The sequence below is a fragment of the Lagopus leucura genome, unplaced genomic scaffold (assembly GCF_019238085.1).
Source record: "Lagopus leucura isolate 7727_CA_CO unplaced genomic scaffold, USGS_WTPT01 Super-Scaffold_73, whole genome shotgun sequence".
Taxonomy (NCBI): domain Eukaryota; kingdom Metazoa; phylum Chordata; class Aves; order Galliformes; family Phasianidae; genus Lagopus; species Lagopus leucura.
In genome coordinates, this window is record NW_024962252.1 from 43,823,856 (window position 1) to 43,838,729 (window position 14,874).

The following is a 14,874-nucleotide window of genomic DNA, read 5'->3' on the forward strand; positions in this document are numbered from 1 at the left end:
TCCTTCTTTCATTACTTCTAGGTATTACAGGCGCCAGGAAGCTACCTGCCCTCAGTTTGTCCTGGAAGTCACTCAGTAGTATCAGACACACAAATCAGATACAGTGTCTGACTGGCAAATACATGGCAATGCAGCATTGCTAACACAAGTGTTCCGGACCCTTTCACAAGCAAAACTGACGTGGACTGATAATATGCTGGTGTTAGCAAAACCTTGAGTAAATCTGCACTGCTGATGTTGTGTCATCATGTTTATACTGCATTACTGCAAAGAACTTACAATGAATGGTAGGATACGGAGCTATGTAATGAAAAAGCTTCATCTTTACCTAAATTGCTAAATACAAGGGCTGCTCTGAAAGTAATGCTTCCTATTTTATCATGTTGGGCTACAATGTCAGAGGCAGATGTTGGTGGTATGGTGGTAGAGGCACCATATAACACCAATATTCTGTTACATTTTGTTGCTGTGTGACACGTGGCAGCAGAGGGGCAGTCTGACAAAATGGTGTCTGACAGGGAAGTGCACATGAAGCAATAGTGTGTCACTGAATTCCTCCATCGGGAAAAAATGGCACCCACTGACATTCACTGACACTTGCTGAATGTTGATGGAGTCAGAAGAGTGCATGTGAGCATAGCAAGGTGGTACGTGGTGCATTTCAGCAGCAACAACAGTGATGCGAAATGCAAGCCACATTCTGGACAGCCATGGAGATTTTTAAGAGCAGGGCACGCAGGATCTTGTTCATGACTGGCAAAAATACGTAGTAACGGTGGTGGCTGTTGAAAATAGTATTTTGTAACTGAGAACTGAGAATCAAGCAGTGTTAACTATGCTCTTTGTATTTGTTGTGGTTTCCATGGAAATAAATAGGAGGCATTACTTTTGGAGAGACCCACACGTGTATGACAGCTCAGACACCATCGGTACTCCTTCGGATACTTGTGCCATAGGAGAAGTCACCTGAAAACCGCAAACAAACCGGGTGACTGCCCACTGCCCACACAACCGCGGCGGGCGGACTCGGCTGCCCGGCTTTGAACTCGAGACAAAGGGGGAGTTGGGTCGCGCTCCGCAACCGAGGTCGTCCCGGGTTCCCGGCGCCGAGGCAGGGCCGGGCCGGGCCGGCAGGCGGCGCAGCTCTCCGCCGGGCTGGATGGTAGCGGGGCGGGGGCAGCCGCGGGCCGGCTTCTGTCAGCGCCGTCAGAGCCGCCGCTCCGGTCGACGTTGACGGCGGTGCTGCCGACCCGTCCGGGGTCATGGAGCCGCAGGCGCGAGGTGAGTCCGGTCGGGACGGGGCCCGCGGATGATGCGCGCCGGAACCGGGAGTGAGAACCGCGGCGCGGGGAGCAGAGCGCGCTGCCAGGTGGCGGCCGGAGCTGCGGATGCGTGCGGGGATGTCCCGCTGCCGGCACCGGAGCGCGGGGTGCGGAGAGGGCTGCTGTGCCTCGGCCCCGCCGGCTGTGCGGAGAGGGCTGCTGGCGCTCCTTGCCGTGCCGAGCGGCTGTTTTTTTTTTCCTCTTTGGGCTTCTTCAACGCTCCGTGGTCGGGGTAGTGAGTTCAGTCTCAGTGAGGGTGTTTTTTTGTTTAATTGTTGTTTTTGTGTTGTTTTCTGAAGCGTGACTTGGTCGTGTACGTCTGTAAGCTGGCAGGTAGTATGGGTATTTCCATGGGACTGGATGTTTAGAAACCTGTCATCTGTGAAATAAACAGGGAGAAGAAGTAATAGGTGAGGAGATGTTTGTTTATTGCAACTGTGACAAAACAGCCTTCCAGTCTGGGTAGTGACTGTATTAAATAAATACCAATAAAGGAGGCAAATGCTTATTACAAGTGCTGCTGTATACAAAGGTAAACGGGTGTTAGTGATGCTCAGAAAGGAGAAAGCCTTTCTGGCAAAACGTGCTGTGTCTCCTGCCCTACTGGCTCCATGGCCCATCACAGCTGGCAAAACAAATTCTTGCCTTGCTCAGTTCCCGGCGTTTTTAAAAGTCAGTGTTAAGATTGTAGCATACATCTGTTATTTAAACTGATTTCCCAATCATGTCTGTATAGACACGTGAGTGGTAGTTCCATTCTTTAAACAGGAGCTTCATATGATAAAGGATCATTTCTTGTTTTGTAGAGCTGATTACAAGCAGTATCCAACTCTAGTTAGTCAGGCAGGGGTCTGTGTTCATTTGTATTTCCTCCCCCTGTAAGGAGTGAGCACGTGTAAGTCCTTAGTAAGTAAGGTGGACACAGAAGTCCTTAGTGCATGTTAAGAATTTGAAGCCAATTGATGTGTTTTGCTAATATGTTTTGGTCAGCAGCCCTGCTACTGCCACAGGAAGGCATTTTTCTTTAATAGTTTCATGGGAATGAGTTACTTTTGGTTAGTGAGGGAATGTAGCAGCATTTTGTATAGCTTGGGTTTATCTAATTAGGGCTTCTTTGCTTCCAAGGTAGAATATTTTTTTCAGGACTATTTTTTTTTTTTTTTTTTTTTTTGAAGTCTTTAAGTTAGTTGACAGAAAGCCTTGAAAAATCATTTCTAGAAATGTATTTGTCTATACGCTCAGTTCTTAAGTCACTTTTCCTCATAGGCTCAATTCAGTGCATTCTACTGCAGCTATGGAGCCTTTTTAGTGCAAAGAATTTAACCTGTCGGTCTCTAATACAGTTGGATTCAGTGATGTGCATCTAAACACTGGACAGAAATGTGAGCTTCTCAATTCCACTGTGCCATTATTAGAGCACAGTGACAGAAGGTTAGTAACAAAACAGTAGCAATTTGCTTTGGAAAAAAAACCCCACTGAATTCAAGTATCTGCTTAAGCAGCGGGAGAAACACGCATACATTTTAATGAGTTTATGAATTACTTCTAAGGAACCCCCAAAGAAATGAATCCTGAATAGTTTGTTCCAGCATGCTCTGCTGGGGCATTGCATTCCAGTTGAGAAGACAAAGTAAAGCTATAAATTTGAAAGCGCTGTTGAATTACTCATATTTAACACTTTGAAGATTTTCTTCAAAAGGGCTTTTCTACATAATTGTGCTTGTGCCATTTTATACTGCCCTGAAGGGAGGACTAAGTAGATGAATTCCATGTTCCAGAAATATATTCGAGCAAATACCAAAAGTGGATTTTTTTCAGAAAATGACAAAAATTCTTTTTTATGAGGCTGATTCATGCTGATACATAAAAATGCTGACAATATTATTCCAGCTGTGGGAGGAGGGGAAAGTATTATTGCACGTAAGTGCACCAAGGAACTGCACAGAGGCCACTGCTGACTCCAGGAGTTTGTGTGCTGTGAAGCACAGTCTGTCCATGGCCCAGAGACTGTGGGAGTGAAGTGTTCTGATATCTACCTGAAAGCAGTGGAGAGATTTTATGGACTGAAACAAAATTAATTACTATTATAGTTAAGTGTATCAAATACATCCTGCCTCACTGTGGTGCCAGCTTGCTAAGAGAGGCTGTCAGATAGAGAATAATATTAACCAATGTTAAGAATATTTTCTAAAGAAATAACTGTATATACTACATAAACAAATTCATGCATAATAAATATCATAAAGGATGCTTTACATAAGTGGTAACTTTAAGGCTCTAGTTTCTACTGTCTTTTTACTCTGACTGATCCTAAGGCTGTGCTTACACAAGGTGCTAAGAAACTGATAACAGCCTATTTGTCTTCTGGCTATCAGTAGTTTTTAAAGTGGAAGCTTCTGTAGTCTGAGGAACAGTGCTTCTGTCAGAGAGACAGGAAGACTGGAACTGTGGGCTTGTTTCTCTTACACATGTTCTGCTCCAGGACCAGATTAACTGGCTGCACCCATAGTCCCACTTCTTTGTTTAAAACTGTAAATGTCCTCGAATTATGACAATGCCATGGATCTTTTCTTCTGTCTGTTATCAGGGAATGCCATTCCATTCAAAGCTTTGCTCGGAATATGTTTCTGTCCTTTAGTAATAGTTATCCGTTTTTTGGTTTGTTTTTTTTTCATGCATCCAGCAGTAGTCATAGCTCCTCCTTCCCCTGTTTCGCTGATAGAATCGTAGAATCGTAAGGTTGGAAACGACCTGCAAGATCATCCAGTCCAATCATCCTCCCATTGCCATTGCTACCACAAGCACTAAACCATATCTCGTAGCTCCTCATCCAGGCACTTCTTGAACACTGCCAGGGACGGTGACCCCACCACCTCCCTGGGCAGCCATTCCAGTGCCTGACCACTCTCTGAGAGAAAAAAAATCATAGAGAGCTGTAAGGCTCTGAGCCTTCTCTTCTCCAAAGTAAATGCCTGTCTGCAGTGGAATACAGCACTTGTGAAGTGCTGTGGTGAGAACTGTAGTTAATTCATAAGTTGCCCATCCTCACTGAGGCTTGTGTCTCTGGAAAGAATCTCGCTACAGAAAGGTGGGTGAGCAGTGCATGAAGAGGTTGCTTTGCTGCAGCATCACTGCTGCGGCCATCTCACCAAAGACATCTTGGGAGGGCAGCATCTTCCCTAAATTTGTGTTTAGGGTTAGTAGCTTAACCAAGGAATACTGGCTGTTCTGTTCTATGTTAGCCTTTCCTTAAGGTGCTGAGTGAGATGTCTGGCCTGGGGCTGCATAACTGCAGTTTTTTTCATGAGCAGAAAATCCCTGTACTCAGTCAAGTCTGTCTGCATATAGGTTTGTCAGTATTGATACACATGAGAAAATAGGAAGGATGCAGTAAGGGGAATCCTGCTTTTCTTGCCTAGCAGCAGCTGCTAGTTGCTTCCATTGTGAAGAATGCAGTAATGTTCTCCACCTGCCTTTACAAGGGAGGTGATTATGTGTGTGTGCTTCAGAGGATCCAATTCTATTAGCCAGAAGATTGTGCTGTCTCCTTCTTGCCCCCTGGAGCTCTTCATGGCTCACTTTTGCAAAGCAGGAGAGAGGCCTTCTCCAAAGTGTCAGGAGGAACTGGGGTAATTGGACCAGCCACCAGTAACTGTGCATCTGACTGCATGATGGAAGTCTCAGGTTCTGTATTAAGAAGATGATATGAAGATGAGGCCAAGTGAAAATGATGGGGTTTTAATTTATAATAGGATTCCTAAATATTTAACAAGAGTGCCCAGAGCTTGAGATAATTGCTCTTTTATCATTCATCCTGTTTTATACCAAATGGAGGGGAATGCACGGGATGAGCTGTTGGTAATATCAGATTTTAAGCAAATAAACTTCTGAAATCAAATGTACTGCTTCTCTTTTACCCTTGTGAACCTGTACGGCTTGCAGCTTAATGATACTTGTCACAAGTGGAGATTCACTTTGCTGAAGCTGAAAAAAGCTGAGTGATTTCATGCTAAATGAGATCTGAGAGCAGAATAATGGTGTGGTTTGGAAAAGAGAAAAGTAAACCTCCTCTAAAATCCAGGGCCAACATGTGATGCATTGTAGCCTTGTTATTTTTACAATGCCCCCATCCCTAGAGGCCAGATTGGATGGGGCCTTGGGCACCTGATCTAGTGAGTCACAACCCTGCCCAAGGCAGCATGCTAGAACTGGATGGTCTTTAAGGTCCCTTCCAACCCAAGCCATTCTGTGACTCTGTGATGGAGATACAAAATGCAGAACATGACAAAAACCCAGCATATCAGACCCCAAAATCTTGCTATTTTATCCTCTTTTATCTTCTTTTCTTTACTCGGCTGTTGATATGAATCCTACTGTGAGGCAACTCAAGTACAGATTGAGTCTGCTCCTCACTAGTGTTCTCAGGTGCATTATTGGAAGGATTAATCTGTTAATATTGTTCTGATGCATCTTTCTGACTTGTTTAGTACTGTACAGCAATGTGTGGAGGTTTTGAGTAGCTTTGCTTAGGCCACGTATTGCTTGAAGCTCAAGAATGTGACAAAAAGTGTGTCAGAAGACTACAGGGTGGTTGAAAAGTGTTCTGTATAGCCATATTTAGAAGTATAGGTGAGGCTTAGAAGCTTGTTTTAGGATAGTTTAGCAGGGGACTGAAAACTATGGCCTGTAATACCCAGCGTCACACGCACTTTCACCAAAACCTTGGACACATCGTTTTGTTCAATTCCCTAGGACAGAGGTCATGCTGCCTAGACACCTCTGTGATCCATGGATCGATATCATAATACCTAAGTAGGCTATCATGACATTTCTGCATCAGTGGTGTGGTTAAGTACTGCAGGTGGATAACTGCAAAAAAAAGTCATTTAGCAAGTGCTTTTTTTTACATCTTAGCACTCATTTCTCTTTCTCCTGCCACCTCTCATCTCCTTTCTCTTGGTCTGTAAGAAGTCATTCACTAGCGGTGAATCTTTCTGCAAATGTTCTTATCTGAAAGTGCAGAACAAAGGCAAAAAGCTGGACATGTGTGAAGTGATAGTGAAGTGTGATAATGGCACAAGTACAATGATTATCATGATGATAATGACCTTACACTGAGAATCCCATTCTACCTTTTCTATTGGGAACTTCTCTCCTTAAAGCAGGTCACTAAAATACAAGTTCTTTACAGCACCCAAATAGGAGTAACACTGCAGCAAAGTCTGTAAAAACAGATTTGCAGAAATAAGGAAAATGCATGTTTATATGTGTATGACCTGTGGTCAGATATAATAGCTTCTTTCATTTAGTTGTTGTCCATGTAACTGTTTCTCAGGGATCCACCTCCTATGTAGTATTTACACCTTCATGCTCCTTGTCACTGAAGAAGAATCCAGATACTCAGGTAGTGGGTGTAAAAATGAGAAGTAGCTCTAATGATTTGTAACCCCTCCAGAAAAGGGGAGGTAATGCTATGCCTTGAACATTTGATTTCTCTAGTAGAGGAAAGCAGCCAGGAACAATGCTGGCTTCTCATTGCTGCTGTGGATTTTGCTGTTCCATGGTTTTCTGGCATTTGGTTTTTGTAAAGTTGCCCTGCTATCACCACTGATTTACCTTAGCATGCAGTTATCCTTGCTGTCAACCAAGAGCCTAGTCAGTAAAGTGCTTTAAAGCAATGGCAGCATTTAAAATGCGTAGCAAAAGCAGTCAGTCACTTTTCAGCTTTTGTTCTAGAAGCAAAAACTGTTCTAGAAGCAAAACCGTTAGAAGAGTTTTGCAAATTAACAGAATCTAAAGTAATTTTAACAACAAAATCCTCAAAACGCAAATCTACAATCTAGCATTTAGTATTATACAAGAACTAGGGGCTCTAGTGTTAATCAAGAGAGATACAAAATTAAACCTAAAAATATTTCTGCAAACATGAAGTACCTATTATTGATACAGTGTTGGTTTTCCCACTAAAAAGTGTTTGCTCAAAATGTTTTTGTGGCTCAGTCTTACATTTTCAGGTGCTTTCTTGCTGAAAGCTCTGTTTTTGTTTGCCAGTAAGTGAAATTGCTTACTTCACCTGACCCCAAGGGACACAAGGGACACCTGATCTAAATGTGTATGTTTGGTGGCCCTGCCAGGCAGGGGGGTTGGAACTACATGATCCTTGAGGTCCCTTCCAACCCAGGTGATTCTGTGATTCTGTGTGACCAGATCCTGCTGGAACCTTTTTCTTCATCTTCTAAGAGCCATCCTGATTTCTCTTTCCACTTGTATGGTCTGATTTCTGAGATTTGCTTTAACTTGTGAAACACCATCCCTCTTTGACCATCCAAACACAGAAACTGTCTCTCTTTAGTTCCTGTGCCCTGCTTTAATGTTGCATGTTAGAGTTGCTGGACTACTTTATAAATTGCAAATAAAGTATGAAAAAGATGATAGAAGCTACATATGGCATGGATTTAAAAGACTGCATAACTTGTGTCCTCTGAATTTTTATAAATGATGGCTGAAGGGGGCTGATGCTCCATGTTTGCTCCTTCAGTGAAAATTTAGGTTAGTATGTATTCAACTGTTTGCTCTGGATTCACCTGTTTCCTCACCTGTAATTTGGGTGAGACTAAGGTGGTACATGTGTCTGGCTGCAAAAAGGTTCCTCATTACCATCTTAAAGATTTAAAATACTTCACAAAATTTCCCTGGGATAGTTGCTTTGATCTGATTTGGTAATAAATTTTGCTGATGTTGGTTTGGGCATAGTAAGTGCTGATCTAATTCTTCTTTCTATGTTTAACACTTTAATTGAAAGCTCCTCTGGGTAGATCTCACATCAGTCACTTTAGGGAAAGCAAACAGATTTTTAGAGAATGAGTATTCTAAGTGTATGCTTTTTTTTTTTCTTTACTGGGTTGGTACATACTAAATTTTCATTTAGAAATGATCAGAAATTGTGTTTAAATACAGCTCTCAGATTTCCTTACAGACAAGTGTAATCTATGTACATTAACAGTTAGAGTGGCAACTGTGGCAGGAACAGAAGATTATCTTCTGCTCTAAGTATTTTAAAAGGCAGATGGCAGCTATTAACTTATTATTGTGGGAGGAAGGAATCAAAGTCACAATCAGGGAGAATGATGTTTGCTGTAATGATGGCGTAATTAAACCATCTAACTATTATGTGCATATGAGTGTAGTGGATAACCACTGAAGCCTTGTGATCTTCCAAGAGTACATCCTTCAGTCATGTTATGTGTCAGACTGAGCAGAAGCATTGATAAAAGGGAGGAAAAAATAAGATGATGATGGTGGAGAAGGAAAAATTACTTGAATAGCCCCATTAAAAAAAATATATATATGTATTTCTATAAACTGAATTACAGTGTGGTTTAGAAGATTGTCAACAGTTTATGGGCTGGTCCGGCCCAGTTCTGTGACCAGCAGGGTGGAGGGATCTGCGGATCCGCGCCTCTGGGAAAGGGGAAGCAGGGGACCCCAAAATACTTGAAAACAACAGCACTGATCTGAGGTGGAACAAATGATTTTACGAAATATAGTATTAGTAAAATACAATGAGAGAGAGAGAGAGAGTCTGTTTGAATTGCCTCACCACAATGCTGGGGTGAGAAGTGCAGTCCAGTTGTGTGACTGAAGTACAGACGGCGAAGCGCAGGCGGCGAAGTGCAGATAGCAAAGCGCAGACAGCGAAGAGCAGGCGAAGAAGAAGAATCAGGTGACCTTGCTTGGAGTTATATCCCCTTGCTGACCGCAAAGTCTCCTGGGGAAATGTAGTTCTTCTCCGACGGACGAACATTCGGCAGATATCAAACCCCACCCCCAGTGCATTACATGATGTTATGGTGTGGAATACTGATGACCAAAAATCATAAAACCATGACAAAGATGTAAGTAAATCTTCACAGAGATAAATAACAGACATGCCAGGAAACTGGAAGTCAGATGCTAAGGGGAGAAAAAAAAAATTCTTATCCCTGTGGTTTTAAATTAGTTCAAAAACAGAAAAGCACAGATAAAGAGCAATATAAAGGGAGTCTACATTGAGCACAAGGAGTGCAAGAGAGTATTTAGTGGTAATAACCTGTACCATTTCTGAGAGTTTCGAAGATGGGTGCTAGATTTAGACATAGATACTGAATTATAAAATTGTTCACTTCTGTGTCCTTGTCAGCACAGAAATATACAACATGAATGCAACCTGAAAGGGTCAGTGGTATTCTTGTTCTAGCAAAGTGCTGCAAATGGGAATTGGACTGGGGAAAGGTAAGCAAGTTAGGACATGATTTTCACAATTGAATAGAGATTGAAGGCATTAACGAAAGTTATTAGCAGAGTTACAAGCACTAAGGAATACTGGTTTATTTTGGAAAATTACATGGTGTTATGTCCATCCTGTGACAACATCCTCAGAAGAGAAAATGTACTGAAATATATACATGAAGAGGGCAGGAAAAAAAATATAACAAAACTCCTGTATTCTTGTTTAGACATTAAGGTAGGAGTTATACCAGTGACAACAGCAGCTGGGGTGATCTGTGTGGACTGTGGTAGACGTTTTTTGATGCTGTTACAACTCAGTGTATTCTAATGCAACCCTGATGGGGAAGAAATTTTGTTTACTTACCTATCCCCCTTCCTCCTCTCATCAGTGTAGTTGCTGTTACTGCTACTCAGAGCAGCTCCCAGAGAAACTGACCCTCTTTGATTCAGGAATTATCCTCCTTGTTGATCTTCAAAGAGGAAAAACATTCTTTGCCTATGATGGTGGCCACTTTGGCTGATACTTGAGGATAAGGACCTCAAAGACTGAGTTTGTGGCTGGAAGTGCCAAGCTCTGTATTCTGTTCTGGTAAGAAGTCACTTACCCTGGAGCACAGTTGTTTGTGTAACTACCTTCAGAGGCAAGACTCCTGTCCTCAAACTGTACCAAACAGAAAGCTGGGGACTTTGGGAACTTTGTCACAAGTGCCCAGGGCCTCAAACAGGTTCACAAAACAAACACATTTCTTTGTAATTGCATACTCCAAAACGCTGAGTGGGCAAAAGCAAGAAATTATTGATGCCAAAAAGGCCTCAACATGCAGATTAACACTGAGAGCAGAATAATAAACACCTTGTTTCACGGTTCAAGATGCTAGCTAAAAAACAAAAGGAAAAAAATATGGAATTTTGTGTTGAACAATAGTAATAATAATAATAATAGTAATAATAATATGATTAAATAACATTGAAAAAATGACCTCTATATTTATTGGTTTTAAATGAGAATGCAGTTGTATTTCAGATGGACACATCCATGAGTAGATTAAGTTTCTGTAAGGAAGTCTGGTAGAGGTCCATGCAGTCAGAGAATCTCATTGGAAGGCAGAAGTGTACAGGCACCAAGTAGCTAATTGTAATCATACAGAAGGTAAGAGTTAATACAAGCTGAAGCAGATGGTGCTTAAAAACAAGTATTTGAGGAGGAAGAACAGAAGACCTGCCTGGTTTGTGGCCAGTGCTGATTCACTTCTGCTTCATGACGGCTGTGCGCTCTTACCATCAACCTGTAAGGTAAACTCTGGTGACAGGAAATGCACCTTTACCCCAACTTTGCGAGTGAATTGTTGTTACAAATTTATAAATGCGATGATGTCTATAAAGCTTAGTCACAAATCATTCAACTTTTGTGCTAAGTGATATGCAAAAAGACAAACCTGGTTCTTAAAAAGCTGTAATCTTTATTCTCCCAAAATGAGAGAGTGATCAGATATCATGAGAGACACTTTCCCCCCTCTCTTTCAGCATCCCTATTCCTTAATTTCAGTGTATGTAACAATGCTGAGGTGTAATCTGAATTAGAGCAATGGAAATTATGAATTTGAATGTGGAGAGAATAAAGGCTCTGTGATGGACCCAGCTATAATTGTTTGCTGTGTATTTTCTCTAGTAAGTTCACAAGATCAGAAGTGGCGTATCTGCCTTACTAGCTGAGATAGATGATGGGGGGAAGGTAGGGGCAAAAGAGGAGAGGGAGGGGAAGAAAAAAAAGAAAGCAACCTGTTGATTACAGGAAGAATTGTCTCATTTCTAAATCAAATTTCTAAAGATCTTACTGCTTATGATCGAAAGGATACAAATTACAACTACTTGAAGAATTTCTTTTTTAATTAAAAACCACCACTTTATCACTTCTTGCAGTACAGATACTTCGTTAGGAGTTAAGTAAGGAGACTTGTGTTTAATTATATTGCAGTTAGATCACTATCAAGCAATACTCTTGCACCTGGATTTAGACAAGTACAGTAAACTGTTCCTCTCCTTGGTGAAAAGGGTTATTTAATCATGCCGTTAAGCTTCTGTGATTTTGATTCAATGAAGCAGATGTGTGAGCTTAATTATACAGTTGGTGGGATCACAATCACTTTTACCAGCTGAAAATGGGACCCAAGATACCTGTCTATTCTGAGATTGGGAAAAACGTGCCTCCGTGTATTTTTAGTGTGAAAGGGTGGGTTAAAAAAATTAAACTGACAACTTCCACCTCTGACTGCTAGCGTTTTCATGTCATAGCTCTCATCTTCCCCTACATTTCTTTTTCTCTAGCTAATTAGATATGCTTCATTCCTTCATTTGTTTTGTGCAGCCTGTTAGAGTTTGTAGAGTACCTTATTTGTGGAGAACAAGTCTCTTTTGTGACTCAGTGTCATCCACTTTCTCATTCCCTATTATTCTATCGTGACTTCATCTTTTCTTTTTTTCTGTTCTGCCTAAAGAAAGAAAAGAGATGATAACACTTCCACTTATGACATCTTTTTCTTACCCTTGATCTCATGCAAGGTTATGCAGAATGATCAATAGTAAGCACAGTAAGTGGTACAATACTGTCATTACTTTCAGTATTGACATAATAGAAGCATCTGCTGTCTTTAAACTGTTCCATTTCACAACAATTGCTTTGTATTTCCATAGCTACAGCTTAGAAAGCAATGTCACCCTTGTCTTCCCCAAGCAGGCAGGATTATTATATTATACAAAGCAAGCTAGATATTTTCAGATAAAATGGTTTTTTTTTGATTATGACAACCAAGCATTTCTGGATGTTTTAGTTAATTGTTCTGCTTTGGAGATCAGTTGAATTGAACTCATTGAAAGTTGGTATTTCCTTTCTGTAAGTACTATAAACATTTTTTATGATGATTGCTGCTCCCACTTTCATACATTGCACTTTTATGTTTGAGATGATCAGGAAACTCTTTACCAATGTCCGTGTCTTCTCCGTAAGTGATCAAGCTGTAGAGTCTATTCTCTCCCAAATATTTTTTGCACAACTTGTCTTCCTTCACTAGCATAAGTCGCAAGCCTTCTGGGAGAAAAAAATAACCTAGTGAGATTCTCAGAGTTTGATTAGAGTGTAGAGAAACTTAGCACACTACAACTGGCTGTTTAGCCATGCAGTCCAAATGAAAGGCTTCCTTTGTTTGCAAACCTGCCAGTCTATCTCATAGCTATGGATGGATGCTTTGTTTTGGGGATTTAAGGAAGGAATGGGAGATTTAAGTAAGACTTGTAATAAGATGCTGCACACTGACTGGGAGCATTTACTCTGAGATAGTAGACTAGGTCCTAGAGCTCTTGAACACCCAGAAGCTGTCCTCCTTCATTCTCCTTGAGACCACCTTGGGCACACAGTCCACTGGAGAGAGAAAATGAAGACATTTGCCCATTCATATCTCTTACAAGGAGGGGAAAAAAAAGAAAAAAAAAAAAAGGTGGGGAAAAAAAGGCAGGTTGAGTCCTAGAGTTAAACCAATAGTAGGATCTAGAATTCTGTTAAATATTTACACTTTTCATCTAAGTGGCCAGTGTGGATTGAATTCTTCCTTCGCTGAGCAAAGATGAACCCAGCCACTGGCTTTAATTTCGAGTCACAAAAATTCAAATCAGCCTTCCTTCTGCTCTGAGTTCTAAGTCCTCTAACATGTCTTCCCGTTTAGATCTTTCCATAATAACAGGAATAAAAAAACAGTACTGGAAATCTTTGCAATTTTCAACAATTTTTACAATCTTTTTATTTTATTGTACATTAATCTAGATCTCCCAACCCCCTCCTTAATCTCTGTATCTGGCACTAAGACTACATTATAAAGAAGATCAAAGACATTAATGCAGTGTCTGGACAGTTCCTTTGTTCTACTTACCATTTCATCCCTTTGAAGATTTAATTGCAATTTAAGTTTGTAAACAATTATTTTCCAATATTAAATAAGATACAGTTCTGCATAACTTGTTGTGCTGTTACGTACTGTATAATGACATGGCAAAAGAACCTGTAACGTTGTTTTGCTTAGCCTAAGGGCTATGCAATTAAATGATGGGTTGGGTTTTTTTGCTTTGATGCGGGTACTAGGTAAGAGAGAGGTTTGCTATTTTTAACTGGTCAAGAAGCAAAGAAAGAACAGTAAAAGAGCTTCAGTGTTGTTGGAATAAAGGATCATCTTCTATTTATGTCCCTGAATGGCATGTTAGGGAAAGTACACAAGCAATAATTTTGTGTTGCCTTTAATTTTGTTGTCACTGTGGTTAATTCAGAAGACATCACTGCCATTGGTGTGTTTCTTTTTTTTTTTTCCTAATAAGGAACCATTTTACACGGTTTCAAGGAACTATGATACATAAGTATTACATACTTTGTCCAGATACTTAATACTGTAGAAAATGCCTCAGAGGTGAGTGTGGAGAAAATGAATAAAAAGTACATAACACATAATAAAATGCTTTTATCCAGATAGTGTTCATGTATCTGAATAAGAAATCTAAAAATGTCTGGGATCTTTTTCAGTGTATTCTTTGGTTTATTTAGACTTTGTGGTATAGTTACAAATCCTGTAGTTTCTAAGTGACTTATTTAATTTGTCATCCCTGCAATCCTAATAGGAAACATATGTGCAGGTACAGATCAGTGCTGAAACAATTTCTTGCATTAAATCAGATTTAACAGCAGACTCTAAATCTTCTTTTCCTAGCCTTAGCTACAACAACCACGGACTTCAGGGGAAAACTCTGAAATGCCCATCAAGTGTTTCAGTAACTCCTTGTACTGTTGTTGCATTGCCTTATCATATGAATCTTACAGACCACATTAGATGTGTTCTGCCAGCTATTCACCTTCTGCTCTCTGTGTAGATACCTTAATACAAATGGTTGCCTGCTTGGTCCTTCTAAGTTCACAGAATCGCAGAATCACAGAATGGCCAGGGTTGGAAGGAACCTCAAGGATCATGAATCTCCAACCCCCCTGCCACATGCAGGGCCACCAACCTCCACGTCCAATGCTAAACCAGTTGGGTCCTTCTAAATGATTTGGGTTCCTATTTACTGATAATCCTATACTCTTCACCTTTCCTATATGTTTTACCTAATCATATGACAGAGTCTAACAGTAAGTACTAAAACTAAAAATCAAATAGCTCTCATGTGCTGATTTATACCTATTTTATGCTTTCCCATGCTTAATAACAAGTTGCTTTTTTTTTTTTTTTTTTTTTTTTTTTTTTTTTTTTTT

At 40.7% G+C, this 14,874-nt stretch overlaps 1 protein-coding gene across 1 annotated transcript in view; it reads left to right on the forward strand.

The window, feature by feature from the left end:
• The first annotated feature begins 1,213 nt into the window (after positions 1-1,213).
• TPD52L1 (TPD52 like 1) overlaps positions 1,214-14,874 on the forward strand; it is a 51,693-nt gene continuing 38,032 nt past the window's right edge. Inside the window, exon 1 of the mRNA XM_042885957.1 lies at positions 1,214-1,281. Coding sequence (XP_042741891.1) covers positions 1,263-1,281 — 19 coding nt within the window. The 5' untranslated portion in view covers positions 1,214-1,262. The remainder of the gene's footprint in view (positions 1,282-14,874) is intronic.